Source organism: Lupinus angustifolius, chromosome LG11 (assembly GCF_001865875.1).
Source record: "Lupinus angustifolius cultivar Tanjil chromosome LG11, LupAngTanjil_v1.0, whole genome shotgun sequence".
In the NCBI taxonomy this organism is placed as follows: Eukaryota; Viridiplantae; Streptophyta; class Magnoliopsida; order Fabales; family Fabaceae; genus Lupinus; species Lupinus angustifolius.
The window spans coordinates 34,884,034-34,904,361 of record NC_032019.1 but is presented as its reverse complement, the minus strand read 5'-3'; the positions used below and the strand labels follow the sequence as shown (position 1 = coordinate 34,904,361).

General features: G+C 30.7%; 2 protein-coding genes across 2 annotated transcripts; both read right to left on the bottom strand.

The window, feature by feature from the left end:
- LOC109360680 (ervatamin-B-like) lies at positions 374–2,822 on the bottom strand. The gene is made up of 4 exons (XM_019605727.1): positions 2,319–2,822; positions 1,833–2,065; positions 1,615–1,743; positions 374–679 (listed from the first exon to the last, which is right to left on the bottom strand). The coding sequence occupies exons 1-4, from the start codon at positions 2,791–2,793 to the stop codon at positions 413–415; spliced, it is 1,104 nt and encodes a 367-aa protein (XP_019461272.1). The 5' UTR covers positions 2,794–2,822; the 3' UTR covers positions 374–412.
- On the bottom strand, positions 14,451–17,175 carry LOC109360679 (ervatamin-B-like). Its single transcript, XM_019605726.1, has 4 exons — positions 16,677–17,175; positions 15,815–16,050; positions 15,596–15,724; positions 14,451–14,907 (listed from the first exon to the last, which is right to left on the bottom strand). Exons 1-4 carry the CDS (start codon positions 17,152–17,154, stop codon positions 14,644–14,646), a joined length of 1,107 nt encoding a protein of 368 aa, XP_019461271.1. The 5' UTR covers positions 17,155–17,175; the 3' UTR covers positions 14,451–14,643.

Here is a 20,328-nt window from a genome sequence, read left to right as displayed (position 1 = left end):
GAAGTAATAATAATGACAATCATCACAACGACAAAGGAAAGCTACGTACATTGCCTGTCAGCGTGTATTATAACGAAAATTTACTATTTAAAGATTTACTTCGAAAGTACTGCTACAACATTGGAGCCACAAATGCGAAAAATGTAACTACAAGATGAAGAAATAAATTATTTTACAACACAAACACACACTCCATACCCCATAGTATATCTTATATCATTGCAAAATTCTATATTTCTTCACTTATTTATGACTAAGACCATATCTACTGTAGTAAACCTAGTGTTCAGAACAGTTTTGATATGACCTTAACAACATAGAGACTATAACAGACATCACACGTACCAAATCATTATTCTTTGCTTCACACCTAGCTTTGAGACACTTTTGATTACTTGAAAGTGTTGCATGATCACATGAAATTAATACTTGGCTTCAATGGTTTTGAAACACTCTCGTCTATTATTGGTTGAAAAGCCTCATAATTGATTCCACACACCCCATATGGTAAATCAGTATTCCTTTTGATCCATATATAACCATCTCTTCCCCAATCTTTGCCCCAAGAGTTCTTCGCAATCCAATAATCAATACCATTTTTATTGGAATCATAGCCCACAATTAACACACAATGATCTGTAAATTTAGATTTTTTGCAATACCGACCATTAAAGATTCCCTGATCATGGAGCAGAAGGAAAAAATTATGTTTTATATTATGAATCAGGTAAATAAATTAATATTTGTGTAGTAACTCTCATTGTTTCAAATTGTAGACTATGTCACATAGTGTTATTAAACTCGGACCGGTCATCGACTCGGTCAGGCTATCGGGTTAATGAGTCACTGGTCGGACCGGTGAGTCATTGGTTGAACCGGTTGACTCGGTTTTCATCAATAAATTTCAAATAATATTAATACCTAATATAATACTGTAAAGAATATTTGTCCTAAGAATACCTAATATAATATTGTATGCCACTATTCAATAATTCTAAAATTAGGGTATTAGTTATAGCTCAAAACGACGTCGTTTTGGGCTTTTTTTCTCTTAAAAATATACCTCACAAAACGACGTTGTTTTGAGATTAGCGGTTTTTTTAAAATAAAGGTGACTCGCCGGTTCAACCAAGAACTGACCGAGTCACCGGTTTTTATATAACCCGACCGAGTCAAGCCGGTTCTTCCCGGTTCATGTGCATAAACGATCTGATATGTGGCTCGGACCGGTTTGGAGGCCGGTTCCCAGTTCAACCGGTTGAACCGGCCAGTCCAAGCCGGTTTTTACAACTCTGATTGTCACATGATCCATCTGTAATATTGTAATTGTTGTGAGTATCATAAATTAATCACACTATAATTGTCATGTAATATTGAATTACAACTATGTGATTGCATAAGCCGTATTAGACGGATCAAAATTAAAATAATTTTTCTAATAACAAATATTTCGCAATGCAACAGTCTCAATTAGCACCGAGATAGCCACAACAATCACAATTATAGTAATAATCACAACATGATCATAAATACAATTTAAAATACCTGTATATGGACTTACTTTAATTTTGGAGAAAATAAATAAATCAAACATTAATAATATAAACGACTTACACCCTGGTAATGTTGAAACGCGGTTGCATTCAAGCATGCAATAATAGGTTGAATAGAAGTAGCACACAAGAGTGCATTGTCTGATTTTGCTAAACGCTTATAACCATCAATGTAGGCACTATTTCTAACCTGAAAAAGGAAGATAAAAATAAGAAATTAAACAAAAAAGAAGTAAAGTTTTGTTCCTAATAATTGAAAGAAGTTGATAGATACAAAACCTTGTGGGTTCTGCAGGTTCCATTCTTTGCTATATATGGATAATCTTCTTCTGAAGCAATTCCACCATGGTTTAAAACCCAATCTAATCCGTCCTTTATCTCTCCTCCTTCACAACCATCGCTTTTTTTGTCACAGCTCACAAGTTGTTGCTCAGAAAGACTAATAAGGTTCCCTGTGGCAATTGCATTTATTCCTTCAATCCCAGCCACTGTTGCGAATGCCCAACAACTTCCTAGAATAACAAATTATTCAAAAACATCAATAACATTATGTCATATTAGGGAGTCATAAGGTGGTCTGATGGTGAAGATGGTGGTTGTAAGGAATGGAATGCAGGAAGTTGTGGGTCGAGTCCCACCATCAACATAAAATGGAAGTTATAAGATGGTTAGATGGTAGGGAGTGTACTCTCCAGTAATGGAGAGGATCCAAATTCAATAGTTACATTACTTTTATCACAAATATTGTAAACACAAAAAACTTACCACAACCCCCTTGATTCTTAACTTTAGTTACTGCTCCCTTTTTCCTCCAATCCAAGCGTGGAGGTACATAACATGTTAAGTCCTCATTTACCTTCATGTCACTGTCTTCGGGCATGCTAACTTTGTTGTTTAAGTAAGTTTCTTCAAACTCCTTTTTGCTCCAATCAGCAAACTTGTTCAGACCAAGAAGGTAATCAGAAGATGATATTCTCTTTGAATTGGACTCTATGATATCATTCATATTGGATATGAAAATATCAAATCTTTTTGCCATGTCTTGTAGGTTATTGTAGACACGACCATGTTCTTTCTTCCATAGTTGGAATAGTTTCATAGCATCTTCCTCAGAAGGATATTTATCAAGATTAGGACCCAATATTGAGTATTGAGTTAGAATGGGAGAACTTGAACAAATAGATATCAATGTAGTGAAAATGAAGGATGTGAGAAACAACAATGAACTTTGGGATATCATAATTTATTCTAATGATTGATTCACTTAATATCAATGTTTGGTATGCATTCCTCTTGTATCAATTTCACATATTTATAGTAAGTTCATGACTAATAGCTCATAGCCCTAATAGGTAGCATTACCAGCTCAAGCAATTGGTTAATATATTAATTTGGAACTTCCCACGTTTACGTTTTGAATTATTAAACTTAGGACAGATATGAAATGTTTTCATTATTAACCTATGGTGATTAAAGATTGTATTAAAAAAATTGAAAATGGCACGAAAACATATTTTAATAATAAAAAGTCTTGTTTTCAATAAGCAAAAGCATGGATGACAATAGTGGTTAAGGTGGAACTCTCGAAGTATTTTTAGAAAAAGGATTCTAATGTTGGAAGATAAACTAAATCCATAGATAATTTAATTTATCGCATATAAAAATATTCAGAGTTTTTCTTCATATTCTTTTAGAGGGGAGAGTGCCTTCTTGGGATTTAACTCAAACATTCTATATCTTGTTCTACAACTACTTCATTGAGCTAACTTTTAATTGTTTGAATGCTAGATATTGGAAATTTATTACAACGAAAATGTGGTGAAACTTAAGTATGAATCGCTTTAAATAAAGCAATGTTATTAATACATTAGTTCAAGCAAATTTGTTAGAATACTAGTGATATAACGATTCAACTGGTGTTCACTAATTAAATTGTGTATCAGTGAAATTAAATATACAAATATAATATATTAATATTAATGTTGAAAAATCAATAATTTTTATATTTGCATTAAAAAATTAATTTTAAATAAAAACGGCCGGTATGATTGGTATGGTTCATTTGAAAATCGGCAAGTATGACCAGTTTTGACCAGTGTGATTGCATGATGGGTATAATATTGTACCGTACCGATAATAGGACTGATATACCAGTTTACTAGTTGAACCGACCGACACAAACTGGTTTTTGCAACTCTGCTTTAAAGTAATTTACTATATAAGCAAAAATCACTAAAATTAATCAGATAATAACAACTCGAATAACAATTAACAAGATCAACCAATATTGTGATAACCGAACTGGACCAGATGGTCCGACCAGTTTAACCACTGACCGAACTTAAAAATGACTTTGGTTTGTAGTATTAACTGAGTAAGGGGTTGGACTGCTTTGAACCGGAGAAATTTCGGCTCAACCATGTTAAACTCGGTTGAACCACAATAACCCGGGAAGTGAACCAAACGGTTCACTTAAAATTAAAAAAAAAAAGAATATTACTCTAATATTTTGTTTTACTCCAGTCCAAAAAAGATGGAAATATGTTATTTCAATATAATTATATATAATTATTAATTTTATAAAATTTTGTATTTATATATAACTATATATTTATAGATAAGAATAATAAATTATATATGAAATCAGTCCGGTCCGGTCCGACCTGACGGTTTAATTGTTTAAACATGTTAAACCTAATATAGGACCTCTTCCGGTTTGATGTCGGACTCGGGTTTCACAACATTGAGAATAACATTAATTATAATAAATTGAAATAAAATGAAGCTAACTAAATTCTAAATAAGGTAATATTTTATCAATTCAAATATATTCTACCAACAAGGTATTGATGTAGTGGTGTAAGGTCTCGCTATATTCTCAGGATGACCAAAAGGTCAAGAGTTCGATTCCTAGGAAGCGTCTTATTTGGAGGGGCAATCATGTATCCCGAAAGCGATTAGTTTCTTACCCAAAAGGTGAGGGAATATTCTTGGTAGTATAAAAAAAATCAAATATCCTCTAACACACCCCTTTAAGCTAAAGCTTAGCAAGCTTTAAGCTTACTCCAAATAATTCATTTAAAAATGAAAATAACTAAATAATTATGTTGACTCCTAAAAAAACTATTGAAAGGTGTTAAGAAATGCTAAATGGGCACATATAATTAGCATCAAAATGATCGTTAATATGAAAAGAAGTCAATACTAATATAATTTATCACTAGATAAAATGAGACATTTGAATTTTGGTGGGAAGAAAACTCATTAATATAATCACTTTCTGAATGTTTGTCGATGAGAAAAGAAGCTAAGTCATTATATAACATAACTCGCCAGTGGGAGAAAAGACATCAATGGAATGAACGACGATGGGAGTAGAAAATAATGGTAAAATTACCATCAGAATGATTGTCGATAGGAAAAGAAGTCACTACTAGTATAATTCGCTTGGGGAAAAGACACTATTGAAATGATCATGAGTGTGAAATTACCACATATAAATAAGGAAAGAAGATGAATGGTTGTATATGAGCATATTGGTGTTTCTTTATTTGGATAAGTGTTGCATATAATATGGAATTGAGATTGATAAAAAATGAATGAATACTAACGAGAATGTGACACAACAAAGGAAAGTGATGATTCAAAGTTCCGAATTTTCAACGCCCCAGGAGCAGGATAGTGACAAGTCAGATCATAGATGAAGAAACTGCTCTAATACCATGTTAAAACTTATGATTATAAAGATTGGTCAAACTCAAGTATGAATCATTACAAGTAATTTATTATATATACAAAAATCATTACAAATCATAAGATAATAATAACTATCAAGATAAACAACAGTTATAGATAAATCCAAATATCATATACAACCTCACATTTTTACTTTAGAAACAAGCTCACTTTGGAGGAAAATTAGCCGCTAGTGACATTTTTATTTTAAAATTAAATACGTAAATTTTGAACGTAATACTTTTTTTTGCTTAGTAAAAAAACTACATATTAAAATGTTTAACTCTTATCTGATGTAAAAATTGTGAGCAATTAATTTGATAACACTCTAGTCAAATAAAATAAAAAGTTTTACTAAGATAGCAATTCAACAACCATTACTTTTATTAAGATATTATTAATTACTCATTTGTCTACTATATCTTTATAATTATTATTGTGAAGATAAAATATTAATTGTGTGAAGTAAAGTGATGAGAAAAGTTAAGAAATATATAATTGAAAAACAAAGAATTTTGTTAAAAAAATCGAATGACTTTCATATTTTCTATAAGAAAACCTAGAACGATAATTATAAATAAATGAAAAGAAGTAGCATGTGCAAGACGTGGTGACTGAAGGGAAATGTTCATATACTTGCACAGTGGACCCTTAAAATGCGCTGGGCAAGAAACTCAAACTTTTATTTAAATATTATTTGAGAACATATGATAAAATAATATGAATAATATCTACCCAAAAAACAAGATCACTGCAATTAAAGGTTGGCCCAATATAATTCAATTATGAGTTTTTTTTGGCAGAATTCAATTATGAGTTTAATATACAATGTTTGTGTAATTTCTTTACACTAGTAATTAGTAATAAGTTAGTACGTTACTGCTTCTATGCACCGATAATTGGATGATAGGTTAAAAAATGTTTACACTCACTCCATTAGAATTAAGAGTATGCTTGGTTCAACTTATTTTTCTAGATATAAGCAGCTTATTCTTACTTTAACAGTTGTGCAAAACTTTAAACTTGATTGGTAATTTTGTTGAAAATAATTTCACCTTTTTTTCAGGCAAAAACCATCTGTAGATTATGTTTTATTTTACGTCACCACAATTTTGCCCAAACCCAAATCTCATCACGATTCTTCTGAGATTTAAAGATTTTATAGTCGAAATTTTATGTCAATGATATTTCTATGAAAATAATAATAGTTGTATGTGTCTATATATATTGAGAATTTAGTGGCAAATATATGCTAGAACTTGAGTATTTTTTAATAAACAAAAATATGTATGAATAAGTTTTCTTTTGTTGGTGCAAAGGAATCGATCGTTGCGCAACGTTGGCCACAAACAATCAAATAATGCACATAGAATAAATAGAAGAGAAGAAACAAAAGAATTTGTTAATGGTGTTCGGTCAATCGTACCTAGGTCCCCGTTAACAAATTATCATGTTTCTTCTCTTCTATTTATTCTATGGGCATTATTTGATTGTTTGTGGCCAACGTTGCGCAACGATCGCTTCCGCTGCGCAAATTATCAGAGTCGATGGTTCGGCTGGGACATGGTGGACTTAAGGGAGAGTGAACCGGAAAGTGTGTGGTATCCACACTTGAGGGGGAGATTGTTGGGTTTATTCAAATGTGAAGTCCCATGGAACTAATGCCTTAAGGTTTTGGTTCAAGACGTGGTGTCTCACTTGTGGCTCTCCACTCTTCCCATACCCATGTAACAATGATACTACCCGATGGTTTGAGGCTCCCCAGTCGCAGTCTGGTCCAACATCTCTTTGAAAATGAAATTGTTGGTGCATCGGAAGCGATCGTTGTACATCGTTAGACAATCAAATAAATATGATATAATAAATAGAAAAGAAAAAACAAGATATTTGTTAACGGATTCAACCAATTATGTCAACGTCCTCATAACACTGAGTGACTACCAATATATTACTAGAGAATAAATATTACAAGCTCTAGCAGACTATGTATCCCAAGTGCCAATAGAGTGTTTTTATTTGGTGCACACTATACCAAGAGATTTAAGTCCGATATCTAACATTGATCACTCTACTACGTTCCAATACTAAAAACTATGAGACCAATACAATAACATATTTGTTATTTGCATACCTCACAACAATTCTGAATGACACGAAATAATCTTTACTAGCTGAGTCACGACTAGGTCACACTCTTTAAGACGTTTCATGATACTGTTAAAATTGTGCAAGCAAACTATCAACCATGTCATTCTCAGGATAAAACAATTCAGTTCTCTATTATATGACTTGATGATAACCTTTAGGGGGCTACCTTGAATTTAGGATTGTTTTAGCTTGAAAGTTTCAGGGCTTATAAAGTCCAATTCGGTTTTGAGAAATTAGGGGTAATTTAGGGTAGGTTTGGTTTCGATTTGGGGTAGTTTAATTTGGCTAAGGATCAGTATGGTCAAAGTTAGGTGAGTAAGGTAATTGATGTGTGTGTTTAGGATTTTGGGTGTTTAAGGGTAAAAGGGTCTCGACTTGGTAGGTTGTTTAGGATTGGAGGAATTTGAGTTAAAGGTCTTGGCTTATGGTTGTAGGATATGATTTATGGCTGTTTAGGGTCAAGGACTGTGTATAGGTTTAGATCAATGTGGGAGGATTGTGATTTAGGGCTTGATGATCTCGGCTAGGGTATGGCTTTTAGGGTTGATGTCCTCGGTTGGAAATGTTTTAGAAGTTTTAGGTGAATGATTTGTATGATGAAGATGGAGGTAGATTAGGAATGAAAGGGGGAAGCGTCATAAGCAAGGGATGCTTGATAAGCTACGGTAGTCCGCCACAAGCAAGGATGCTTGATAAGAACAAGAGTTGGTGGTCATGGCCAGCCTAGGGTTTTAGGAGAATTCTCTCAAGCATTATCAGAATCGCTCTCGAATACACCTACAATATGACTACTAGTGTCAATTCTCGAATTTCCATAGTATGACTACCCGTGTCAATTCTTTTCCCACAATACTAACTATCCGTGTCAGTTCTCGAAAAAAAATGTCAAGGAAACCCCACAGTCCTAGCCGCAAAAATCCCAAAAATAAAATAAACATTTATTTAAAAAGAATGTTGGCCCCGAGCCGAGCCAGCTGATGGTGGAGGTGGTGCGCGCCTGTGTGTGGATGAGTTTGTTTGTGTGAGTCCTCACAACGCTCACAAAATCCATTGTACCCATTGGGGTACACCTCAAGGTTGCAACTTAAGGCTTATAAAGTCTTTCAGCTTCTCTTTCAAGCAATGTGGGACTTGGTGGATTTTTTTAGTTCAAATTCACAAGAATCTCCATTAATGGTCACTTTAATGTGCATTTTAATCACATTATAACTCAACATTTTTCAAACAAATTTCAACAATATTTCAAGCATACTCAACAATCTTTAAATTGATTGAGATAGATGAATATCTTGTTTTTAGGAAATCTATACAAAATTTATACCTCAACGAATATATCGATTCACCTTGCTCAATGCATGTTCTCTTTTAACAGCTTCTTACATAAGAGTATGCTCCCCTTCGGCAGAAGTCTTTTTTAGTATCTAGCTATATGACTCTTTTTACTTGTACCAGAATCCAATCTTTCAATTAAAGAAAATTAGTAGTGAACAAACATATGATCAAGGTTCAAAATAACATGTAAATAATGAGTTAGATTCTCTCTATTAATTGAAAGATAAGTGATTATTTTTTCACTTATATATAAGGGTAAAAATGCCATCTCATTATATTTCAAGGATAAAAATATCAAAGTATATTACATTTTTTCCTCTTGGTTTGAGTTTACTTGCCTCTCAATTAATGGAGATAATATCAACTCATAAATTATCCACCTTAAATTCACCAACACTACAACAATCATATTTTCAGTGATTTCCAAGAAAATTACCCCATATCATGACTTTTGTTAGCATGGATGATTTATTGATTTTTCATATATTATTGAATCCAAATAAAAGATTAAAAGCACAATGTTCTTTCCCATACTTTTTTGTGCTATGTAAAGAGAAAGAAGACCATGATCTGTATTCCAATCAATCATAAAATTTGAAGATTCCGCAAGCATATAAATTAATTAATTTTTACTACCAGGGATCCAAGTAAACATCAAGGAATAATAATGGAATACTCAATATAAGTGCATATATATTTTATTGCCTACACGCAAATCATTCAATGTGTACACATCGGAATCTATATTATTCTTATTGATGCAATAGGTTTCAAGAATCTATCCAACAACATTATATTGCGACCACATGTCCCACATTTTCATATATTTTATCACCATTTTTGTAAACATAACGTAATTACACTAACCATTTAAAACTCCGATAATGATTGAGACTGATTTAAGGAATAATATTAGGATCATGTATTTTCCCATATTTATATTTTGTTGATAAAAGCACCATCTTATGTATATGCCTAAAACAAGTTTGATGTTAAAGTTAACTAGCTTATAGATCGTGCAATGCACGAATTCTTTAAAACAAATATTTTCTATGATTGTTTATCGAACTAAAGTTTTCTTATGTGGGTAAAAATAATATGACATATCATATTATTTATTTTTTGTAGTTTATTTTTGAAAGTGAAATGGAATAAAAATATTAAAATTAATATAAAGGTAAAGAAATTTAGTGACTAATGTGGCTACATAGGAAGATGAAATATTTTCGTTACAATTACAAGATAATAAATTAAAGTGAATATCTATTTTTGGTCATTACAATTTTCATGTTATAAAACATCGTAAAATATGTATAAAAAGAAGGTGATCATTAGAGTGAAAAGGTCTGCATTTATGAATTTTTTCCAATTTTAATTTAGAAAACATATACTTTGAAACAATAAAAACTAATGAGTACTTTTTTTTGTTTGATAATAAACTAATGCGTACTTTTTTTTATTAATATTAAAATAATGGGTATGTCGAAAACATTATAATAAAATATTTAATCAACAATATAAATTGGAACTAAGCATGATAAAACTTCTTACCAACAATTTTATATATATTTATATATTTTATAATAATTAATATATATATAATTATTATTATATGAATAATAAAATTTATGTACATGTTAAATTTATTATATATTTTAATCACTAAAATTCATTATAAAATAATAATAAGATAGATAATATATAAATATAAAACAATAAAGAGTATAAAATATTTAATTAAACAACAAATGATAAATATGTGGGTACTTAAACTCAACGGATATCTTGATGCATGTTCCCATTATAAACTATTTTAAAGGATATCACTGTGTGTATTTTTGTGGGTACTCACAAGATGGATATTTATCATTCCTAGATGAGATAAGAGTATCATATTTATTAAGGGAGAATAATTGAGAAATATATAACAGAAAATAATAAGAATTATGTTACAAAATTTGAATGACATTCGTATTTTGTGTTAAAAACATAAATATAAATAAATGAAAAGAAGTAGCCAAGACGTGGTTACTATTAATCCATCATCCTTTTTTCAAAGGGATATGTTAATATATATGCTTGTAGAGTAGTGGACCCGTGAAAAACTCCAACTTTAGTTGAGAAGGGATCCTAGGAAACATTAAGGAATAATAAATGGAATACTCAATATTAATGGCATGTATATTTTATATAGATGAGTTCCTAGTATTGGAATATAAGTGGAGGGATTATTATTTTTTAATTCAATGTGTAAACATTAGGATTTATTATTTCTTCATCAGCAATTCCTCTAGCATGCTCAGAGTCTATAATGTCTTTATATTCATACAACTAAGATTCCTATTTTACAAAGTCAGAAATCTTATTATTATCTAATTTCATTTCTTGCAGCATAGTAGACCCAAGTAGTTGAGGCTTTATATTTTTTTTGTTTCTCACATGTATCCTCGCACTAGAGGCAATCCTGTTCGAGTCGGGAACATCCCGTCCACAGATACGTGTGGCTAACTCTCCCAACGGACATTTTTTCTATCCACAAGACTCGAATTCGGGTTCTTGCTTAAGGAGAATCAAGCATATACCACTTGAACCAACGCCAGTTGATTGCTCGTTTCTTGATTAACAATTAAGAATGTTATTATATAATAAAAAAAATGAAGTTGTATACGAGGGAAACTGAAATGGTATAATCTTGCCTTTCTGTCACAAAATCTCAAACTGGTCCAAATGGAGTTGTTTAATGAGGGAAACGTGTTCCATACAGGCTACAACAATTGAGAAGCTTATGCAATTGCGTTGTTTCATTAATATTAAAATTATAAATCTTATATTATTCTATATGGTACAGAACAATTAAGGGAAATCCAAATAGATGTTGGGAACCTGTACATTAGATAACCAATAACCAGCAAAGAAAATAAGTGCTCATAATTCTGTATCATATAATGAAACAACAATTTAATTTAATTTGTGGTTGCTAAAATAAAATATAAATTATATTAATATTAATGTTAAAAAATAATAAAAATAGTAATAACTAATTTTATTTAATAAAGCAAAATGTGTGTATATCGATGTTGGAATGGAAATGAGTATCATCTTATCCACTTGGCAGGTATCCGTGTAAATAATTAAATATTTTATAATTTATTATTATTATTTTAATATTATATTTTGTTTATTTTATTATTATTTGATTATAAATTTTAATAATTGGACTATAATTATAAAATTATCATATACATATGTTATTAGTCAAGTAACAATTATTTATACTAGTGTTGTAAATACTGGTTTGTGCCAGTCAGTTTAATCGATATATTGGTTAACCTTTTTCAATATCAGTATGATACAACAATTATACAGATCATATAATTATACCAGTCAAAATTGACCAAAATTGGTCATATCGACTAGTTTCAATTGAACCGTAAGGGTTATACTAGGTATATATCAAAGATTCATTCACTATTTTCTTGATGGGCCAAAATGGAAATATGAAAACTTCAAAATCATTTTTTGGTATTATCAAATGTATTTTTTATCTTATGAATAAGGAATTAATCTCTTTCGAGTTATGTGGCGCTATAAGTGTCCCTTCCAACATTCCAAAAATTGAACTATTGATTTTTTTGTCTTTCTATTCTATGGATCTATTAGAGCTTTAGGTTACCATACTAATACATTGCTGGTCTTCAAAAGTCATTATTCTTCATGAAATGGTATGTACATTATTACTATTCTAGAAAGGGTGTATACTAATTATATTAAGGGTTATGGTCGACATGTCATATGTAATATAAAATTTATTATAATATCTTATGATTAGAAATAAAAAACTTTTCATCTACAACAATTGTGCATAAAGGCTTAGTAGATCAAACAACTTACAATTTTTTGCTGTGGACATGGATTTTAGTACAACGAAGACATATGAGTCCACTCATAATATTCACTGTGAATATATTCTGCGGGTACATCATATTTTAAGAGTTCGTCCGTTTATATGTTCTTCAACTCATTTCATATACATAATGAGACTTCTTTTTCATATTCGAAATACCCAACATTTCCCCCTCAAGTGTGAATCACTCTCCTTCGAGTATCAGATATATTAGAGCTCAATTCTTAATCTACTTGCAATGTTGTTGGTTTGTCTGGTCATCAACGGAGCACGACGCATCGACCTCTCATGAGTAAGACTTTCGACATATAGATCATACATGGATCTATTGATTGTTTGTCGCTTCAAAACTGGATTGAGTCGTCGAACCATAATCTTTGATATCACTTCTTTCGAGATCTTTATTCATGGGATAAGCGAAAGAAACATATAAGTGAATTTCACACTACACATCTTTACCCAAATATTTAAGAGATTAGGTCTATGAATTCACTCACTTATATGTTCTTCAATGCATCCACTTTACACAATGTGAGACTTCTCTTCACACTTAAAATACTCAATAGTATGTTTCAAATGATAATTAGTGTTTATAAATTCATTATTAATTAAACCACCATCTAAACCATTACAAAACTATATTGATACTATAATATATTTGATAATGGTAAGGTAATAATCACCATATAATGATGTTTCGTAAAATCTTTATTCTAGGTTTAGTCTTAAATCAAATCTTCATAATAATGTTAAGTCAAACTTCTTATTACATTCAAACTTGTCTTGGATGGAGAACAAAAACAAGCAACAATGAATATCTCTCTGGTTTACTACTATTTGGTCTCTATGGCTTGTTAGGAACAAAATCAATTTTGAGAACACTCGTTTCAACTTAGATAAGGTATTGGATTTAATTTTTCTACATTGGTGGAACTTGCTCTCTCCTCGATTCCCTTCCTTCAACTACTCTTTAATGAGGTTTCCTTCTTTCTGTCTTTTTGACTGTTAATGTCTTTATGACTATATAGATAGGAGAACCAATTGTTTTTTTATATAATGTTTTTCCCTTACCTTTATTAATAAATTGCATTGCTGGCCATAAAAATCACCACATAAAAGCCTTTTAGGGTTTGGCATTTGCTTTTTATACCTGTGTCATTGCATTGTCATGATATTAGATGGATATCCTTTCATTTGAAGTTTACATAAATACCCGCACGCCTTTTAAGAATTTCCTTAAAATTAATAGAATACTCGTATTTGACATGAAAATTATTATAATACACTTAGTTAGCTATAAATACTTTAATAACTAACTTTATAAAACAAAAAAATAATTATAATACCCTCAACTAAGTAGAAATATACTTTATAATGTGCAGCAAAGAAGATGATATACCAATGAAATCAATTTCCTTTATAAAAAAAAGAACTTCAATAGAATACTACTAAGCTAAATACTGACTTGTAATAAATAAAAAACACAATTTAAAGATTTAGTTTGAAAGTACTGCTACAACAATGGAGCAACAAATGCTAAATATGTAAATTATGTTATGATACAAATACACATTGCATACCTTGTAGTGTATGAAATGATATCACATGTCTTAAGAAATTCTGTCTCTTTCTATCACTGTTCAATCAAATTACAATAATTAATATAATTTTATCTTTATGATTTTTTATTTAATTGAATAACACATTACTATTAGTGAGAATACCATTAGGAACACAATATGAAATAGAGGATCTTCATTCATATTGTATCATACATCATTGAAGAAATTCTATATTTCTACATTTATTTATGATTAAGACCATATCTATTGTTGTGAACCTCCTGTTCAAAACAATATTGATATGACCTAAGCGATAAAGAGACTATAACAAACATTACACATCCCAAAACATTATTCTGTGCTTCACCTTGCTTTGAGACACTTATGATTATTTGAAAGTGTTGCATGATCATATGAAACTAATACTTGGCTTCAATGGTGTTGAAATACCATTTTTTGCTAATGGTTGAAAAGCTTTAATATTGATTGCACATACCCCATATGGTAAATCAGTATTCCTTTTGATCCATATATAACCATCTTTTCCCCAATTTTTGCCCCAAGAATTCTTCACAATCCAGTAATCAACACCATTTTGGGAACCATAGCCCACAGTTAATACACAATGATTTGTATATGTTGTATTTTGACAATCCCGGCCATCAAAGATTCCCTGATCATAGAGCAAAATGAAAAATAAAAAATAATGTAATGCTCTTATTTTATATGAGAAAAAAATGTATATCCTCACCATCATATACTTGAAAAAGAAAAGTTTTATATATTTTCAATTCATCATTCACAGTATAAAAGTTTTATACATCATCAGTCCATCATCTATCATTCATTTTTATCATTATTGACTCTTCAAAAAAGTAATACAAAGAAATAGCGGGTGATATACATAAATCTTTATATTGACGATGCATAGATATTACACCCATTCAATAATATGAATAAGGTATATTAATCAACATTTGTGTAGTAGCTCGACCAACTAAGTTACTATGGATGATAATAAGTATATCAACATTTTGGAATTATTGGAATATCATTTGTCTCGCTACTATTTGGCTATCTGGAGGTCTAGTAATGACTTTATATTTAATTCAATACATCCCTCTCTCGAGAAAATTTTTGAAGCTGCTAGGGTTACTTCTTGACTTTGTATCAATGGGAAGAGGGGTAAAGATCAGTTATGTTTTGCGGGCAGAATAGCAAACCTCATTTTTTGTCTTATGTTGTAATGACTTTTAGTTTTTTCTTTTTCCAACTTCTTTCTCTCCTATAATTATTTCCTCTCTTAATAAAATCATTCCTTTTGCCGATAAAAAAAAACATTTATTATATAAACAACTTACAGATTGATAATTCTTAAACCCGGTTGCGTTCAAGCACACACTAATAGGTTGAATAGTAGTAGCACACAAGATTTCATTGTCTGAATTTGGTAAATGATTATAACCCTTAACAAAGGCACTATTTTTAACCTGAAAAAGGAAGATAAAACTAAGAAATTATTCAAAAGTATAAGTAAGATTTTGTTCCTGATAATGGAAACTAATTGATAGAAACAATACCTCAGGGGGTTTTCTGCATGTTTCATTCTTTCCTTTATATGGATAATCTGTATCTGATGCAATCCCACCATTGCTTACAACCCAATTTAATGCATTCTTTACCAAGCCACCGTTACAAGCTTTGCTTTTTTTGTCACAGTCCATAAGTTGTTGCTCGGAGAGACCAATAAGCTTCCCTGTTGAAATTGCATTTATTCCTTCAATGCCAGCGGCTGTGGAGAATGCCCAACAACTTCCTACAATAACAAATTACTCAAAAACATCAATAATATTGCATTTCCGAGTCGGGCTGAAAACGAGCCAAACCGAGTCAAAGATGAGTTCAACGATGTTCAGCTCTATAATTATTGTTGGTTCAGCTCAAAATTCGACTTTAGTTCGATATAAGTTATAGTTCCAGTTTAAACTTAGTTCGATTTGAGTTTGTGAACTATTTGATTCGAATCGTCAGCTCGAGTTAGCTTATTGTTTCAAGTATTTAAAAACTTCAACTCATTATCTTGTTAGATTCGGTACATCAACTCGAAATGTAATAATTTATTTTTATCTTTTTGGCCGAAGGTGACAAAGCACCCCGAAAAAACTTTATTAGAATGAAGAAGAGAGATTACATGTTAACAAACCTATAGAAGGGAGAAGAAATCTAACATATATAAATTAAAAGATTTTGTATATAAATGTAAATGTATAGGTATATATAATTGAACGAGTACATGAACTTAACCAATCGAGTCTCAAATTCGTCTTGTTTATTTAATAAACTCAATTTCTGCTCCATTATATTATTTTTAATTACTTTTTAAATATCTAAGCAATAGTAACATTACTTTTACCATAAATCTTGGAAACACAAAAAACTTACCACAACTCCCTTGATCCTTAACTGCAGTTACAGCTCCTTTATCTCTCCAATCCAAGCTTGAAGGTACTTCACATGATAACTCATCATTTAGCTTCATGCCACTATCTTCATGCATGTCACCATTCTTGTTTAAGTAGGTCTCTTCGAACTCTTCATTGCTCCAATCAGCAAACTTATTCAGACCAAGAATGTAATCAGAAGATGATGTTCTCTTTGAATTGGATTCTATGATATCATTCATATTGGATATGAAAATATCAAATCTTTTTGCCATGTCTTGTAGGTTATTGTAGACACGACCATGTTCTTTCTTCCATAGTTGGAATAGTTTCATAGCATCTTCCTCGGAAGGATATTTATCAAGATTAGGACCCAATATTGAGTATTGAGATGGGATCGAAGAACTTGAAGAAATAGATAGTAATGTAGTGAAAATGAAGGATATGAGAAACAACAATGAAGTTTGGGAAATCATCATTTATTCTAATGATTGATTCACTTAATACCAATGTTTGATATGAATTCATCTTGTATCAGTTTCACATATATTTATAATATGTGCATGACTAATGGTCGATATATTAATATTGCAACTTGCACGTTTAAGTTTTGAATTATTAAACTTAGGACAAAAAGGCAATGATTTAAAAATGTTCTATAACGTGGGAAGATAGACTAAATCCAAGGATCATTTAATTTATTGCATGTACATGTTCACATTTTGTCTTTTCATAATATTTTGAGGGAAGAGCGAGATTGAACTTAAAGATTCATATGTGATGTCCTATACCATACAAATTGAGCTAACTTCTAATTGATGGAATAGTTGATACCTATATAGTCTCACATTTTCGCTTTAGAAATAAGCTCACTTAAGAAGTTTAGAGGAGAATGATTTGTTAATTAACTTATTATTTAAAAATTAAATACATACTTTTTTAATGTAATAATTTTTTATTTCTTAGTAAAAATTAAACTACAAATTAAAATCTTTAAGTTGTGAGTGTTGTAGAAATTGTAAGCAAGTAATTGGATAATACCCTAATGAAATGAAATAAATCATTTTGCTAACATAGAAAAATAAAGAAGGATAATTGTTTATTCACTCTACCAAATTTTGGACAGATCTTTGGATGAGGAGAGATCTTCTTAAAAATTCATTTACAAGATTGTTTCAGGTGATTCTAGCAAAGATGTTATTGTTAGCTCCTTGGGAGTCTAGAGAAATGAAGTATTATCATGGAATCTCAAATGGTGAAGGAGATTGTATCTTTGGGAAGAAGAGGAATACAAAAAACTTCTAAAAATCCTTAAAGATGTTCGACTTCATCAAATCACTTCTGATGGATGGCTTTGGATCCATGATAATGGAGGTAGTATTCGGTCTGCAAAAATTATTAGGTGATGCAACAGGTGGAGAGTATTTGTGACGATTGACAACTTCTATAAGAAATTGTGGGCTTGCAACGTCCCACAAAAAATGAGGTGTCTCGTGTGGAGAACTTTTTTGTATGGTATCCCAACAAAATTGATTATTGTCCATCGAGGAGTCTTAGGAGATCAACCTTCTTCTATGTGTGTTCTTTGCGGTGAGCTGGAGGAATAAACAAATCATTTGTTTTTCTCTTATCCAAAATCATATGTGGTATGATAACAACTTCACTCTCGGTTTGGTCTTAATTCATTTATAAATTTACAATAATGTTAAGACCAACTTCTATTCACAACATATGTCTCTTTGGTCTGCTACTATATGGATTTTATGGCTTGTTAGGAATAAGATCATTTTTGAAAACTCTAGATTCCATGTTGACGAGGTTTTGGACTTAATCTTTCTGCATGCTTGGAATTTGCTTATTGTCTGCTTTTCTAGCTTCAATATCTCTTTTGTGGAGTGAGTAATGCATCCTTCAAATTGTATTATTGGTTGTTTTGTCTCTAGATAAGTGGATAGGAGTATCACTTGTTCTCCTAACTTCTCTTTATTTTTTATTAATGAATTTTATTGTTAATCAAAAAAATACTTGAATATCTTGTTTCTGATATATAAAATCAATGGTTTTAAACTTGGCTCAGACCAACCAATTCGATCGACTATGGGAACTTGGTAATTGATCGTTCTGAGTCATTCAACTTGTTTGACTCGGCTACATCTTGATTGAATCGACAAGTCAATCAAATTAGTTTTATTTTTAAATCCCAAAAATGATATTGTTTTGAGATTAAAAATTGATTCTTTTGACTTATTTGTAATTATATTTATTATTATTGTAGTTATGTTTGTTACCTTATATTGTAACAAAATCTTAGTTAATTAAAATTTTAACTTATTTGCATATATTTGTTACAAAAAGGGTCAAAGTTATGTTATTTGATGATATTTTAACTTATTTGTGACATTTTATAGCAAAACCTTTTAGTAATGTTTTAAAACTGGATTTAAAGTTCTAAATAATATAATTAATATTATAATATTTTGGAAATTTTTTAATGTAATTGAGTCATCGAGTTAAAAGCAATAATTCAAATAGACTCATTACTTTAAGATTGTGGATTATCGGTTCAAGATAAATAATCCTATATTAAGTATATTTTCCACATAAAAGACTACATTATTTATTCGTTAGGGTATATTTTGTTTATAAAAAAAAAAAAAAATTATCAGCACGTAATAAAATTTATTAATAAAGAGATTAAAAAGTTATGAGAATAAGTAATACTTCTATCCACAAAATATTTATGATTAACATTGTAAGAGACAATTTGATAGATATCACACCCATTCTACAAAAAAGTATTGAAAGTTATGATTTCGGGCACTGAAAAAGCTCCAAGAATGCAAAAACCTCAAGGTTGAACCGCACAACTTTGAAGATAATTTTATTCCTAATATTCCAGAGATTCTAAATATTAAGAAACCATATAGTCTATATAACTTTTTCTTTTTGCTCTCCAACTAACTTTTATTCCACCCATAACATATTCTCATGAATTGAGAAATGGGCTTTAACATCGGTATTAAGGACAACTATAAGACCTAATCTAGAGTGTAATGATTACCACACGAAGTAGGATTTTGAATAAGAGAAGAATGAGTAATTAGTAGATTCCTCTAACTCACCACAAACAGGATACTAAAGAACATCTTAAGCTCCTAAGGGGCCTCTCTTAGCTAGGTTAACTCTGGTTGGAATTCCATTCAAAAAAATCTTCCATACTAAGCACTTCAATTTTGATGGGACATTACTTACCCAAATCTTCTTGAAAAAACATTCTCAATGCTACTTACCTCTTTTTGCATAACTTGACATACATTCCTTACCGAGTATAGCCCACACTTATGATGAATCCAATGCCAGATATCCTCAATATCTAGTTTAGGCAAAGAACCATGAAGACAAATTAAGAGGATTCATATTCCTCCTTCCCCCAAGCGTTTAAGCTCTTTCTCCATGGTATAGACCAAGTCCAGACACCATGGAACCAATCTCCCAAGTATTCGACAATAGCTTCTTTATCTAAAGCAACTTGAATTAATCTTGCAAAAGGATTTTCAAGAGTGTCGTCCCCACCCATAAATCAATCCAGAATTTAATAGGTGATCCAGAATATAAATTCATATAAAGACCCTCATACACCCATCCGCCACTGA

Excerpts from the sequence above, each read along its gene's own strand:
- LOC109360680 (XM_019605727.1), bottom strand. The coding sequence starts at position 2,793 with ATGATATCCCAAAGTTCATTGTTGTTTCTCACATCCTTCATTTTCACT. Across the intron at positions 2,066-2,318 it reads TAAGAATCAAGGGGGTTGTG|GAAGTTGTTGGGCATTCGCA; the intron begins GTAAGTTTTTTG and ends TTGTTATTCTAG. Across the intron at positions 1,744-1,832 it reads GAACCTGCAGAACCCACAAG|GTTAGAAATAGTGCCTACAT; the intron begins GTTTTGTATCTA and ends TTCCTTTTTCAG.
- LOC109360679 (XM_019605726.1), bottom strand. The coding sequence starts at position 17,154 with ATGATGATTTCCCAAACTTCATTGTTGTTTCTCATATCCTTCATTTTC. Across the intron at positions 16,051-16,676 it reads TAAGGATCAAGGGAGTTGTG|GAAGTTGTTGGGCATTCTCC; the intron begins GTAAGTTTTTTG and ends TTGTTATTGTAG. Across the intron at positions 14,908-15,595 it reads GGTTTAAGAATTATCAATCT|GGAATCTTTGATGGCCGGGA; the intron begins GTAAGTTGTTTA and ends CTCTATGATCAG.